Raw genomic sequence first — 14,167 nt, forward strand, 5'->3', positions numbered from 1 at the left:
ACGTCTGCATGGTTGGCTGAAGTTACAGGCTCTTCCTGCCTGTAGCTAAAATGCAACCAGGCTCAGGATGCTGCTGGATGCTGCAGGGCCCTTCTGAGTATATGCAAAGACCTGTTTGGGTGCCTAACATTGAAGCATAAACTGACTTTTGCTATAGTCTAGAGTTAAAATAGTACTTGAGACTAGGCTCTCTGAACTTTGATACTTAAGATACCTACAAGTCATTAATGAAAACTCAGATGGAATTTATGCAGTTTGAATGTGGCCTCTTGATGCTTTGAAAACAAGAGTATTATTGGTGAAATGTGCAAATCCTTATTTTAAAAGACTGTGCTGCCTACAAGTTGGTGGTTGGAGATGGTAAAAATACTCAGTATCTGATCTCAATACAGTGCTAGAAAGGCGTTTCAGTGAACGCAGCTGCTGGATTTGGCTGTGAACTTTGTCTGCAGCCACGACGTCTCTCTCCACTAAGAAGCGAGCGCGTCTGCTGCAACGCAATGCTCGATGGACCAGCCCCGCGCTAGCACCGTCGCTCTCAGCACTGTCTTCCGGAGCCACGTGCTTTTCAGAACTTTTTCCTCTTTCCGAGGCTTTCCCAAAATGGGTGAGGATTTGCTCATTTCCCTTTTCTCTGGCAGAAGCTGCGCGTCGCTTTCCTGCTGCTCCTCGCTGTTACCGGCAGCACGCTGGCACAGCCAGCAACGGGTGGCTGCACCCCGGCGACTCCGCTTTTGGAACACAAGTCGCGCAAAGTTTAAACGGGCGCTTTTCCGCCCAACGCGCCCATCGCTCCTCCTCGCGGTGAAGCCGCTCGGGCTCCGCCGCGGGCAGCGCAGGTGCCGCGGGCCGCCCCGCTCCGCTCCGCTCCGGGCGGCGGCGCTGCTGCCGCCCCGCGGCCCGGCCGTTGCCGCGCGCGGCTCGAGCCGCCCCCCGGCACCTGCGCCGCGGCGGCGGCGGCGGCGGGGCGGCGGGCGAGGCGCGTGCGCACTGCGCGGCCCCTCGCCGCCACGGCCGCAGTCACTTCCTGCCCCTGTGCCCATCCGGCTCCGGGGTCAGCGGCCGCCGCGGTGGCGGGACACGGGATAATAAAGTTTTATTCGGGGCCGGGGGGAGGCGCCTTCCTCTGCCAGGTAGGGCCCGCGCCGCGCGCCGGCCGCCCCTCGCCGCTGTCACCTGCCGCCGCGGCGGGCGCGGGCTGCGACCTTCCGCCTCGGAGGCGCCGCTGGGGCCTGGGCGCGCGGGCGCAGGTGGCGGGCGCCGTGCGGCAGCGCGCGGGCGGCGCCGGGGCCCTGCGGCGGCGCCGGGGCCGGCGGGGAGCGGAGCCCGCGGGGCCGGCGGCCGCCGCGCGGGAGCGGGGCGAACAAAAGGGCCCCCGCGCCTCGGAAGTGACAGTTGTTCCCTTCTTCTTGTCGTTTTATTTTATTCTGGTCTGTTTTTCCTCAGCAGGAACAGGCTGCTGGATGTAGGAGGGAAGCGTGTCGTGCGCGCAGAAAATGCCTCTGAGGGACAAGTGCTGTCAGACTGAGCACCACCACCATGGATGCTGCGAGCCAGGTACCGGTGCGGGGCTCCGCTCCCAGGCGCGCACTGCTAGTGAACGCTGTGGGTAGTTTAAAAACACGACAAAATCTTTTTTTGGGAAGTGGTTTGGAGTAACCCAGAGCTGTTGTATTAACTTACTCAGCACCATAATTTCTCATTTTTGAGGAGTGTGTAACAACTCCAGAGCTCCCAGGCAGAGGAATGCAGTGAGCAGAGGGAGGCCAGAAGCTACCTAAAAGTAACTGGCGTTTCTGCTTATAAAAAGTGTGATACTCTGGAATTTGTGTAAATGTCAGCACCTGCCCCATGTTTCATTCCTTATTTAAGTTTTTAATTTACCCCTCTCCTTCTCGTAAGTACTGATAAACTTGAAGGCCCTGCTCACAGGGGCGGAGGGGGGAACCCTGAGTTCCTGTAACCACTGTTTGTATTCGCTGCTGTGTGACATGGAAAATGTCATCTGTGCAAATGTGATTCCAGACCATGGAGGTTCATCCATCTTTGTACAGTCCTCTTGGCATTTTATTTTTTTATCTGCTGTTATAATAGCTAACCCCAAAGAAAATTTGATTCCTTTCCTGTTGTTTCTCCTCTTTTGTTGCCTTGATGGAGGGTTTATTGTTTGGATGTTTGGAGGCTTGTATTTTTGTTTTGAGAAGAAAGGCATTGTTTTTTTTGCAGTTAATAGAGGCATTAATAGAGGAAAGCATGGACCTGGCAACTTTGCTAATGTGTCTCAAAATTAATGCGGTGTGAGAATAGGCATTGGGCAGCTAGTAGAAGCATTTCTTTGTGTTTAAAAGCTTTTGAGTTGTTCTTGTGTTTAAAAGATAGGCTAAAATACTTTTCTTGCCTTAAATTACTAAACATGTGCCCTGTGTGCTTCACACACGTCACTCCTCTGGGTGTCAGGGGGTGTTGCGCATGCATTTTAGGAGGAGTGTACCAACCAAAATACACTATTTTGAGGAATGGGGAGGAGGGTCGCAGAATACAATATGTCATTGTGTTAGAGATCCCCAAACGATTAGCTGATTTGTAATGGTTGTTATGTATTCGTATATATAATAGTATATTGTGGGGCTAGCATAGTTAGGTGGAATGTTCTGTCTTCTTAGACTTTCTTTCTGACTTTTCAGTTGAATTTATTTATAATCTCACATCTTTTAGAAAACACTGCTGTCAAAATGTGTTTAATGTGTTTGCTCTTAGTGTCTGTAAGTAGCTTTATTCTGTGTCTACTGCTACTGCTGTTTATTAAAAATATTATTTTTAGAAATGCATAATGCTTTGTTTTGAAAAGGAAATTTTACAATAGGGTTAAAAATAACCAAAATGGTAGAAGACAATTCATGAACTACAAAACTTTTTTTTTTTTTTTTTCAATAAGAAATGAACAAGATTATCTGAGTAATGATTTTCAAACATGTGCTTGAATAAGTGCTCATGTTCGCTTAAATGTGGTTTTCCTTCTAGGGAAAGCCTTAGCATTCTATTGCTGTATATGCTTATAAATTTCTATATGGATAACTGTTATGGATTTCTGTATAGATAACTACTGTTATAACTAATAATTATCTGGATCAATAAATACATTTTAAAATGATTGCAATGTGGAATGAAATTTAGGTAAAAGGGTATAACCTCAGGAATTTCCTTGAAGTACTTCTGGAATGTGGTTATAGTGACTACAAACCAAATTGCTCATCAAAAGTTTGTATCAATTGAAGTATTTCTTCGGTCTGTCAACTTGACTCCCATCATTCAGACAAACACAACAAAACGTATGTGCAAAAAGGAGCTACCAAATTCAGCACATCTTCACAGTGTACCTGTGTGATTCCAGTATTGTCAGTACATACTTGGAACTGAATTCAAATCCAAAGGTAGCACTGATCAGAACAAAACACGAGCATATCTAAATTGCATGTACGACAAATAGCTATTATAATATTTTACATATAATATATATATAACTTTATATAATATCTTTTTATGTAGTGTTAGAATGTTTTAGCTGCTAAAACCACATTCAAGAAGTACTGTCAAAAATTAATGATTGGAAAAATTGTCATTTAATGTGATACTTTTTAATTTAGTTGTTGATGAATTTGAGTAACACAATCCTTACTGTAGTTCTTGGTCTATCTTTTTAGAAAGCTTATTGCATGCGTAGAAAATCTGTAACTTAAGAGAAAACTTAGCAGATTTTCATTGTGTCTTATTGTCTTTCATGTATTTCAGTGGATATGTTGGAACCTGGTGATCCTCCATTATTACAGCAGCCTCTGCAAACATCAAAATCTGGCATTCAACAAATCATTGAGTGTTTTCGATCAGGTATGGCTTTTGTCATTTCATGCTATGTCAGGCAGATATGTTATATCATGTTTTCTTAAAAACATTATCTTTTTTTTAAGAATTTGTATATTGAATATAAATATATGAAATGTAACTTTCTACATAACTGCAATGTAAACATAGGTTTTTGCTATTGAGTTCTGTTCTTTTAATAAGGGTTTTTATATAAAGTAGTGAAAACACAACTCCTGCTGGGTAGTCTTCTGTGTGAAACAGAAGGTAAAGTGGTAGGTAAAGTGAGTCTTCATGGAATATATAGTCACATATATTTTTTTTACACACAGAACTACTGTACATAAGAAGTATATGTTTTATGTATAAACCATTTGTATGTGTCAGGATGTGTACCTGGGTTGACTCTTGTCGGGTGCACAATATTCCATTTGTTCTCCGCTTGCATTTGAATGGCTTAATACAACACGAAAAACTGTGTGATCCATCATTAGTAATCCATTGTATAAAAGTGAGAGTGTTTGGATGAAATTGCCCAAGGGGCTCAAATGTGTGGCAGACTTCTTTCACCTGAAGCAGATTAATGAAGTGCTCTGTTCATAGTGGTGTGTAACCTGTCTCCAGGCCGATTCCAGATTTTCCTTGCTGTCAGGTGATAAGTTGATAGCTCGCTCTACCAAAACTCTTCGTTCACCTGATCTACACCACAGAGGTTGGAGAGAAAGTGAAATGACTTGAACCAAGATTTTATTAGCTCCTTCTGAACAAGCAGTGTTTCATTATGCAAATAAACTATTTTGATTCTTCTAGTAATCCTTTAAAGAAAGAGAGATTAAAACCAGAATGTTCTTTGTGTTTTGATTTTAACATTTTTAGTAAGTGTATTCTTGTATACTAGTAACTCTAGGAGTAAGTGTAGCATACTAGTACACTAGTAAGTAAGTATACTAGTAATACTAGTATAAATACTAAAATATGCTGTAGTATAGTAATATTCTATAATAAAGTGAAGAGTACTGTATTTTTGCTATAGAATATAATACTGATATTATAACAAATAGATAGCAAACAGATTGAATTTCTCTTTTAAATATGAAATTGCTTGCCAAAAACGAACTTCAGTAATTCTTCCGTAGAAGTACGTGTCTTAGCTGATGTTCCGTACCAGTTTCCTATGACCATCTTATTTTAGCTTCATCATTTACAAATATTCACAGGATTTGACAAAGTATCGCTTGCCACTAGTAGACGTAGCTATGAAACAGAGATGTTTTCAGTAAGCTGGAGGCAGTATATCCCGGTGGGAAAACTAACTGCTGATTGACAGAACCCACCATTGGCGAAGGATAAGAAGATACTTAGACAAAAACATTCAAGTACTGAAGTGAAAGAAGACTCAACTGCTGAGAGCTGTCAGCAACAACGAAGAGAATGAGGCATTAATGGACTTGTGTGTCCCTGGAGTGGGACATGTAATTTGTGAAACGGACAATTGTTTGTCTTTATTTGGGAGATGGGTTTGTAATTATGATGCACATCAGCAGCACTGGTCAAATTTTGTTTTAGCTTTTGTGCTGTTAGCAAGTTTGAGGACTTTTTATTTGAATTGCAATTTGGTAATTTACTGGGTTTTTTTCTACATAGGACATGTCAATTTTGTTTAGCTGAATTTTCTTTTGTGATTTTGTTTAATTCAAATGTGGATCGGTAAGATCTGGGTAAACAACTTGATAATCCGGGTTGCCTGTAAAATGCAGGTCAGGTGAAAGTGAGGTTGGTAACATTTGAGGAAAGAGCAGTGGGAGGAAGAGGCAGGAGTCCAAGGCTTTGACACAGGGAAGTCATGGATGGGCGGCAGAAGGAGAAACTGGAAGAGAGCCTGAGAATCAGGTTTGGTCCCTAGTTTTAAGTAAGTATAGAAGTAGGGAAAGGCACCGTACTTTGCCCAAACTCACCTCTTTTTTTTTTTTTTTTTTAAATGTATTATTACACCAGGAAATAAAAGCTGACTGTCCTAAGGACCACCTATATTACAGAACTACTAGATATTCTGAAATCTATTAGTACGTGAAAAGGTCTTGTCTCTGAAATAATTCTGTAATGCAACTTGGAGTTTGAACTTTAAAAGGAAATCTTCTGGCATCATACAGACTCTCCTCATAAAGCCTGAACTCCTTACCCTGTTTTAACTTGAAGAATGTCTTGATGCTGTTTTTCTGGTTCACAGTTTTCTGATTGTGATACTATTTGTGCCTGGTCCAGTTCCAGTATTTTGGGGGTTTGACTAATTTAACTTATTTCGTTAAATAAAATAAAAACAAGGTAGAGAAATACACTGATTTTGGTCAGCTAGTGTTTCTTTACTGTTTGGAGTATCGATCCATTGCTAATAACTGTAGGCATTTTTAATGAGCAGTTACCATGATCTTGAGTCAGCTACCTGGGTGTATTAACATGAGTCTTGACCCATTACTTATTCCCTGTACATTTATTGTGTGCTCTGTAGCTTTTTACTTTACCTGGTGCTACTTTTACAGGAAATAGCTGTATGTATCTTGCTTTCTTAGTGCTGCTGGAGGAGTTTTAAGGAAAAATGCTGCAGAATTATTTAAATGCTTGCATGACTTCTTTTTCTTATTGGGCAGTTGTATTTCTGCAATCCGCTATTTTAGTTTGAACAGCCATACTAATGTTAGCAGTTGGTTTTGATTATAAATCTTCACAAATTCCCTGTTTACTGTTCATAACTCTTGTGTTTTGTCTTGCCTTTTTTAAACCTAGGCTTGTTTTCCTACGACTTAACTCAGAGCATGTCTAATAAACTTACAGTGTAATGAAGGAGAACTAACACAAGATAAAACATTGTGTTAATGTCATCTTTTAAAACATTTCTGCTTTTATGGGATGATGTGATTTAGCAGATGAACAGAAAACAGTATAACATCTCTTTTATTTTTATTTTTTACCTTACAGGGACTAAACAACTCAAACATATCTTGTTAAAAGATGTGGACACCATTTTTGAATGTAAACTGTGCCGAAGTCTCTTCAGAGGATTACCAAATTTAATTACTCATAAAAAGTTTTATTGTCCTCCAAGTCTTCAGATGGATGACAGTAAGTTTTGCTCAATGAAATACTTAATATATCTATCTAAAAGTGAGAAACTTAGCTTTCTGTACCATTTATGAAAACAAACCAGAAACAAAATCAAAAAATCACGCAGCAGAATTGAATGTTGATAGTAAGATATGTAGATCACACTTGTGCCTATAAAGAGGTGCAGTATGGATTTCAATATGGAAGCAGGAACTCAGTGTCATCATTTGGTAGCTGGTCTTTAGATCTAGCCTTTTAATGGAGGATGTCACTGGCAATGCTTTTTATCCCTTCTGCCCCTTTGCTTTTGTTTTGCTTTCCCTCTCTGTTATGAAAGATCCAGAAAGTATGCCAAAGAGCTTGGAAAGAGCTTTTTCTCGCAGAAAAGCTTGGATCTAACAAGGTTTTAGCATAGCTCTGCAGGACTCCAGATGGATCTTACAAAATCACTAGGATGAATCTGCATCACTGTCCTGTACTTGGGGAAAGGTTCCATGTTCTGGATACAGTCCTTCAGTCTTAACTCATTATGAAACAGAATAAAAGGTGGCCCCTTTTCTGCAAGGGCTGGAGCTTCAATAATCCTGTCTCTATTCCCACCTTCTCACCTGACCTGACCCTGCTTTGAGATATTCTTGGGCCCTGGATGCAATCATGTCTAGTCCACTTCCTCCTTTGTAGAAATCAGATGTTTCTATTATTAGCAAGTAATTTAGATTATGGGGAAATTCTTAGATAAGTGTATTTTCATAGAAAATTATATACATTAAATCTTCTAATTTTTTAATGATGACCTTTTGTTAATCTTCATCTGTGAAATGCTGATTAATTTGGAAATGTGCCAACATTTGAAAAGATTTAGTGGAACTTTCTGATTGTCTTGATCCCTTCCTGACTAGATACTTATAGATTTGATGAGGACTTTTTCTTGAATAATGCCTTCTTGCTTCAGTATTTTAAAAGTTAAGAAACTATAGAAATTTATTTAAATGATTCTTTTTCAGCTGTTAGCAAGTGTTGTAAAGAAGGAGATGAAAGTGAAAAGACTAATAGTGGCTCCTCCCTTAGATTTAATGTGCTTGGCTAGTTGCATAGTCATAGAGCTTCTCAGGTGAAAGGGATGAGCTGTATTATTAATGCAAGACTAGAAATGCATCTGACGTGGATATACATGTTTCTAAGCAAAATAAACCCACTCTAAATAAAGATCTCCAGTCAGTTCCTGGTATTCTGGCCATCATTTATTTGTTTAGACAGCTTTTGTGTTTCATTTTTGACTAGGAAGAGTGCAAAGCAAGAGAATAACACTAGGTGATATCAAAAAAACTATATGAATACTGTTTGTAATTAATTTTGAAGGTGAAAATTATGGAATAGCATGCAAGTATGCAAGTTGGGTTTTTTGTTTGTTTTTTTCCAATGAACAAAGTTGAAAGATGGTGAACAATAGATAGGAATAAAAGTTCTGTATTCTCCCTGCTGGAAAATTATTGTTCTTTAGGGCCTTTATTGAGATGTCTTCCATCTCATATAGTCAGTGCATGGTTTGATAAGGTGGTATACAAAGGGAGAAAGCACTTCGTTAAAAAATTATGGATAAATCTACACATATGTATAAAATATTCTGTATAGTTGGTATAGACTTTTAGAAAACAGTTTAATTTGAGACAGACAAATTTTTGCTTTAGGTGGCTTTGACATGAGACTGCTACAAGGATGTTATTTCCTCAGTTGGCTGTTATTAAAAAGGACACTTTTATTCATGTCTTGTTCTGATGTGTTGAAAGTTATTTCACTAGTCGAAACAAATCCAATTTGAATGAGTAGTTCAGTTGTTAGATTAAGCAATATTTCTTCGACCTGTAACTAGATAAATATTAAAAGTGAATGACTTCTGCAAATACGGTCGTTTAATTAACAGTGAAAAGACACTTTGAGATGTGTAAAATTTAAATAGTTTGAAACCATCAGTTCAGTCTAAACTTGATTGAAACAATTCATCTATTTTTTTTTTTGTGCAGACCTGCCAGATATAAATGATAAACAAAGCCAAGCCATAAGTGATCTCCTGGAAGCAATCTATCCAAGAGTAGACAAGCAAGAATATATAATTAAATTGGAACCTATAGAGACTAATCAAAATGCTGTATTTCAGTACATATCAGTGACTGATAGTCCAGATGAGAGCACGGAAATTAGTAGTACTGATCAGGCTCCAGTACAAATACAGGAACCCAGCACTGAGCAGCCCAAGACTGTTTCAACTCCATCTCCATCTCCAGTTGGGGAAGCATCGGAATTACCTGCTGCCGATCCCGTCACAAACAAAGTGCTACCTACTTCTGAAGAACAGCCTCCAGCAGCAAATCCTGAGTTGGACTCCTCAGATAATTCTGATTTTGGCCACCAGTTGATTTGTTGCCTTTGTAGGAAAGAATTTCATTCCAGACGCAGCGTACGCCGGCATATTAGAAAAGTACACAAAAAAAAGATGGAAGAGCTAAAGAAGTACATAGAAACAAAAAAGAAACAAAATCAGTGCTCAGTGAGGGGAAGAAATAAGAATGTTCTTGTAACATTAGGTAGAAGTTGCCCAGTATGTTATAAATCATTTGCTACAAAAGCCAATGTAAGGAGGCATTTTGATGAAGTTCATAGAGGATTAAGAAGAGATTCCATTACTCCTGATATAGCTACAAAGCCGGGGCAACCTTTGTTCTTGGATACAGTTTCTGCTAAAAAATCTTTTAAGACCCGCAAACAAAAGTCGTCTTCAAAGGCTGAATACAATTTAACTGCATGCAAATGCCTTCTGTGCAAGAGAAAATATAGTTCACAAATAATGCTTAAAAGGCACATGCAAATTGTTCACAAGATAACTCTTTCTGGAAAGAACTCTAAAAGAGAGAAAGGACCCAACAATACTGCCAATGGCACAGAAATAAAAGTAAAAGTTGAACCAGCAGACTGTGTAGAACCTTCACCCCCTTCCATTGCCCTTTCTCCACAGAATGAATTAAAGGGAACAAATCATTCAAATGAGAAAAAGAGCACTCCGTCAGCACAGAAAAATAAAGTTAAACAGGACCCTGAAAACCCTAAATCGAGCTCTAAATCAACCACTAAATCAAACTCTAAATCAATCACTAAATCAACCTCTAAATCAACCAATGCATCTGCTGCAGGTGGCCAGCAAAAAACCAGGAAGCCGAAACTTTCAGCTGGCTTTGACTTCAAGCAGCTTTACTGTAAACTCTGTAAACGCCAATTTACTTCTAAGCAGAACTTGACAAAACACATTGAACTGCACACAGACGGAAATAACATTTATGTTAAGTACTACAGGTGTCCGCTCTGCTCTTACGAAACGCGTCGCAAGCGTGATGTGATAAGGCATATAACTGTAGTCCATAAAAAGTCACCACGCTACCTTGGGAAAATAACTGCAAGCTTAGAAATTAGAGCAATAAAAAAGCCAATTGATCTTGTTCTAAATAAGGTGACAAAAAGAGGCCCTCAGAGGGATGAAACAAAACAGATTGGTTCAAAACAGGATGTCACCTCTAATTCACCCAATAAAAAGTATGAAGGAGCTGATGTTGGCATTGAAGTAAAAGTAACAAAAAACTTTTCTCTTCACCGATGCAATAAATGTGGGAAAGCGTTTGCCAGAAAGACTTTTCTAGAACATCATAAGAAAACCCACAAGGCAAATGTTTCTCACTCACCCGAAGAAAATAAAACCAAAGGCAGAAGTACAAGATCTAAAGCCGTTGTCTGGTGAGGAAAAAATAGTGTTTTGTCCTTTTTATATTTTTTTTTTCCTTAAGAAGACATAAACACCACCTTTCATGTGTTATTGTTCATTTACTGCTGAAAGCACACACTTCCATAGATTTAACAGTTTAGCAACTTATGTGCTAAGGTAGATGTTAGATTTTTTTTGTTTTGTTTAGTGATTTGGAAAAGATTTATTTTCTAAATTTGTCTTTGTAGGAAGCTGAGATAAAATATAGTTAAGCTGTCCCAAGTAAACTCCTTAAAAATTGATTTAAGGTATTTATTGTAATCAAGCTAATACAATACATTCCTAAAATAGTAAAATTAACGATGCTTTTCTCTGGTCTGAGCACTGTTAGTGAACATCTCTGCAACCTAGTTGCAGAAGCTCTAGAGGTGTTACTTTTTTTTATATCCTAACGTGTACCTATGTCCTGTGAACAAAAGGCCATAGAATGGATTAAATCCGTTCAAGTTAGGTGCCTGCGACCACTTCAAAGTTACTACATTTAGGGCTTTATTCTTTTAGTGTTTATGTATGTAAACAGAAGTTCTGATCCTATGTTTTAAATAATTCAGTCTCATCAAGAATTTCTGCCTTAAAGCTAAATATGCGTAAAATTCTGGCCCAGAGCCTTCTAGTCTTCTGCTGATATGGTAATCTGGGCATTTTTAACAGATGAATGAGTTGTATTTATAGTATCTTTTTTTCTCATACCCTTCATGTTAAAGATTTTATTTTTTTTTTTTACAAGAACCCTTTTAAAAAAAAATAAGTAGTCATTTTGTATTTCAAAATGAAATACAGTTTGCTTCCTGAAGAACTGGGGATAATATAAAAGTTTAAAATAGAGAAATTAGTGATATTGATAAGGATGATTAAAACTCTTATTCAGCAATATCCTTATAACATATTTGGTGAAAAGAAAACCTAGCGTATGTGCCTTGTTCTATATTTCTGCTCTAAAGTGTAGTCTTCCAGAAGATAATTTGATTTGGATTCAGCTCTTGTAGTGAATTACCACTTAGTTGTGTTCAGACGTAATCTGGTACTCGGAGACTTGGCAACAAGTCTTGACTAGAGGGGCTGGAACTTTTAAAAATGAGATGAGCTGGATCCTGAATTATACTGAATTTAAGAGGAAAAGCGAGCTTTGTGTTTTGATCATCAAAGGTTAACTTACATGTGAGGTTATTTATGTTGTATAACTTAAAACAGAATTAGCTTGGTAAACTCAGAGCGTTAATTTATTCCCATTTCTCCTCAGATAGGTTCAAGTGATGTTCGGAAAGTTTGGAGTTCATTTGGGTCAAAAGACTTTAATTTGGTGTTGGAACCACTAATGTCTTGATAATGGTACTAGAAGGAGGAAATATTTTCATAAACTGTTATTTTCTTCCTAAATTAATATCCATTCTGACTACTTGTTGTAGGACAGTGCCTCACCACCAAACACTCTGAAGTAGCTAAATTGAATTCACCTGTGCTTCTAGCTTAGCCGTTAACTGTACCTATCTCTGTGCAGCTGAGGTTTGACCCAGTGCAGAATGAACTTGCTCGACTTAAAAAAGAGAGAGAAAAAAAAAAGAATAAAAAAAACAGAGGCAACTTAACAAACAGCAGCTTTGGAAGAAGGCTTTTATTTCTTATTTAGGAAGTCATCTGCAGAGAACTCGTCGTGCATACTGACTCTCCCTAATACTGCTAAATGACGAGCAGCTGTAACTTTTTTTTTTGTTTGTCCTACTTTGGCAAATGTTGTGTTATGTACTGTTTTAAATATATTGCAAATGAATGTATAAGAGCAAACAATGTAGTGTATATTGGCTGAATTGTACTAATTATTAGTATTTGCCATAACATCTGTTTGTTCCTACTGACTAATTTCCCAGTTTTGAGGCATTCTGAATTTCACTGTACTGAAGTTGATTCAAAGATTTCAATTTCAATTTCTGTTTCCATATGTGGTTCATAGGACAATGTTGTAAACATCCATGAAGTTTACAAGAGTACTCTCATTCCTCTATTCTTTATTTTTTAAAAAAAAAAAATTATACACAAGCACTTTAATGATAGTTGCAGTTTATTTTTTCAGTTTATTTTTTGAAAGATCAACACACTAATGTTAATATGAAGGTAGTGAATATTTGCTGATGTATTATAGACAGACAATCTGTGCACAACCACTTAAAATGTTAGTTTATTTCATTAAATATTAATAAAAAGGGAGGCTAGTTTGGGAGAAACACAAAATATTTTTTTCTCTCAATATCATAAATGACCACTTGTAGGTAGCACTTGACTTTGTATAACTTGGAAAATGTTTTAGATCCCTTTTTTTTTTAACCTTTTAATCAGGATTTTAGTAAAACAGTTGCATGTATGCCTACCATTATGAAATTCTTGGCAGGTTTCATGCATCAATGGTTTTGGGGGGTGTTTTTATTTTTTACTTTTTAGAAAATATTTTGTTTAGTGATTTGTGTCAAATTGCTACAGTTTGAAAGGTACTGTACATCAAAAGAAATAACATGTTTTTTATATAGGTTCACTCCCTTACTTAGGGAGGTGCCTCATGTTCATATATACTTTTGTATAAAATATATCTAAAATGTTGATCACAAGATCAGGAGTAAAAATACTTTTATGGATAGAGAAATACTTGGCCCTGTTAGTGCATTGCACTAAAAATACTGTGAATGGGAACTGGACTGTAACTGTTGTTCAAAATGTTTTATACTGAATGTACATGCTTTTGTTTGGATAAATGTACCATATTTGGTGGAAAATAAAGCAGACTGGAAAATACTGTTAAGTGTGCTTAAAAAAAATGTGTTTATAAACTTGGAACGTCTGTCAGTTCATAATCTGCAACCACTTTTGCAGTTCTGTAAAATTTTATTCCTTGATTATTGAAACAAGTTGCTTGTAATATTCTGTTGTAATAAATGTTTTCTTGTTATGAAAAGTTTGGCACTTGTGGAGTGAACACTTCTCCACACTGATGGTTGATCCTTGCTGTATTTTTAAGAAATCCATGTTGATACTGACCTTTTGTGACTTGTAAAGTTTTATTTTTCTAAACTAAGCAAAGCTTCATTTTAAGGTCTTTTTAAAAACAAAATTGAGCATTAGGATTGAAATAGATGTTTTTTAAAAAATTGAATTACTTATTTTTGCATTGCAAATTATGATGGTGGCCTTCTGAAGTTACTACTTAGTATAGCTGAAGTGTAAGAAAAGAGCTGCCATTATAATTGTTTATTCTTCTGTAAATCAGTTTACTTATGTAAATGCAATTTACCTCATGTTCCTGAATGCCATTGGATTAAGATTAGGATATTAAAATGCAGGAGTAATGGTAGAGTAACTGCTGATGTCTCAAGTAATTCTTGTGGTTTCTACTGTCTCTGCTGGGTAAGCACCTGG

At 37.9% G+C, this 14,167-nt stretch overlaps 1 protein-coding gene across 6 annotated transcripts; it reads left to right on the top strand.

The window, feature by feature from the left end:
* The first annotated feature begins 1,110 nt into the window (after positions 1-1,110).
* ZNF800 (zinc finger protein 800) lies at positions 1,111-13,706 on the top strand. Of its 6 annotated transcripts, none has more exons than XM_088521891.1 (6): positions 1,111-1,133; positions 1,450-1,557; positions 3,790-3,885; positions 6,832-6,975; positions 8,979-10,737; positions 12,006-13,706. In XM_088521891.1, coding segments are annotated over exons 2-6 (2,061 nt in total). In that variant the 5' UTR covers positions 1,111-1,133; positions 1,450-1,496; the 3' UTR covers positions 12,007-13,706. The 6 variants fall into 6 exon arrangements, with proteins under 6 accessions (XP_088378017.1, XP_088378012.1, XP_088378015.1 ...); XM_088521886.1 differs by having other exon boundaries at positions 12,010-13,706; XM_088521889.1 differs by having other exon boundaries at positions 12,264-13,706.
* Positions 13,707-14,167: the final 461 nt, after the last annotated feature.

Source organism: Tinamus guttatus, unplaced genomic scaffold, assembly GCF_059628265.1.
Source record: "Tinamus guttatus ecotype Peru unplaced genomic scaffold, ASM5962826v1 Tinamus_guttatus_pri_ptg000138l, whole genome shotgun sequence".
NCBI classification, from domain to species: Eukaryota; Metazoa; Chordata; class Aves; order Tinamiformes; family Tinamidae; genus Tinamus; species Tinamus guttatus.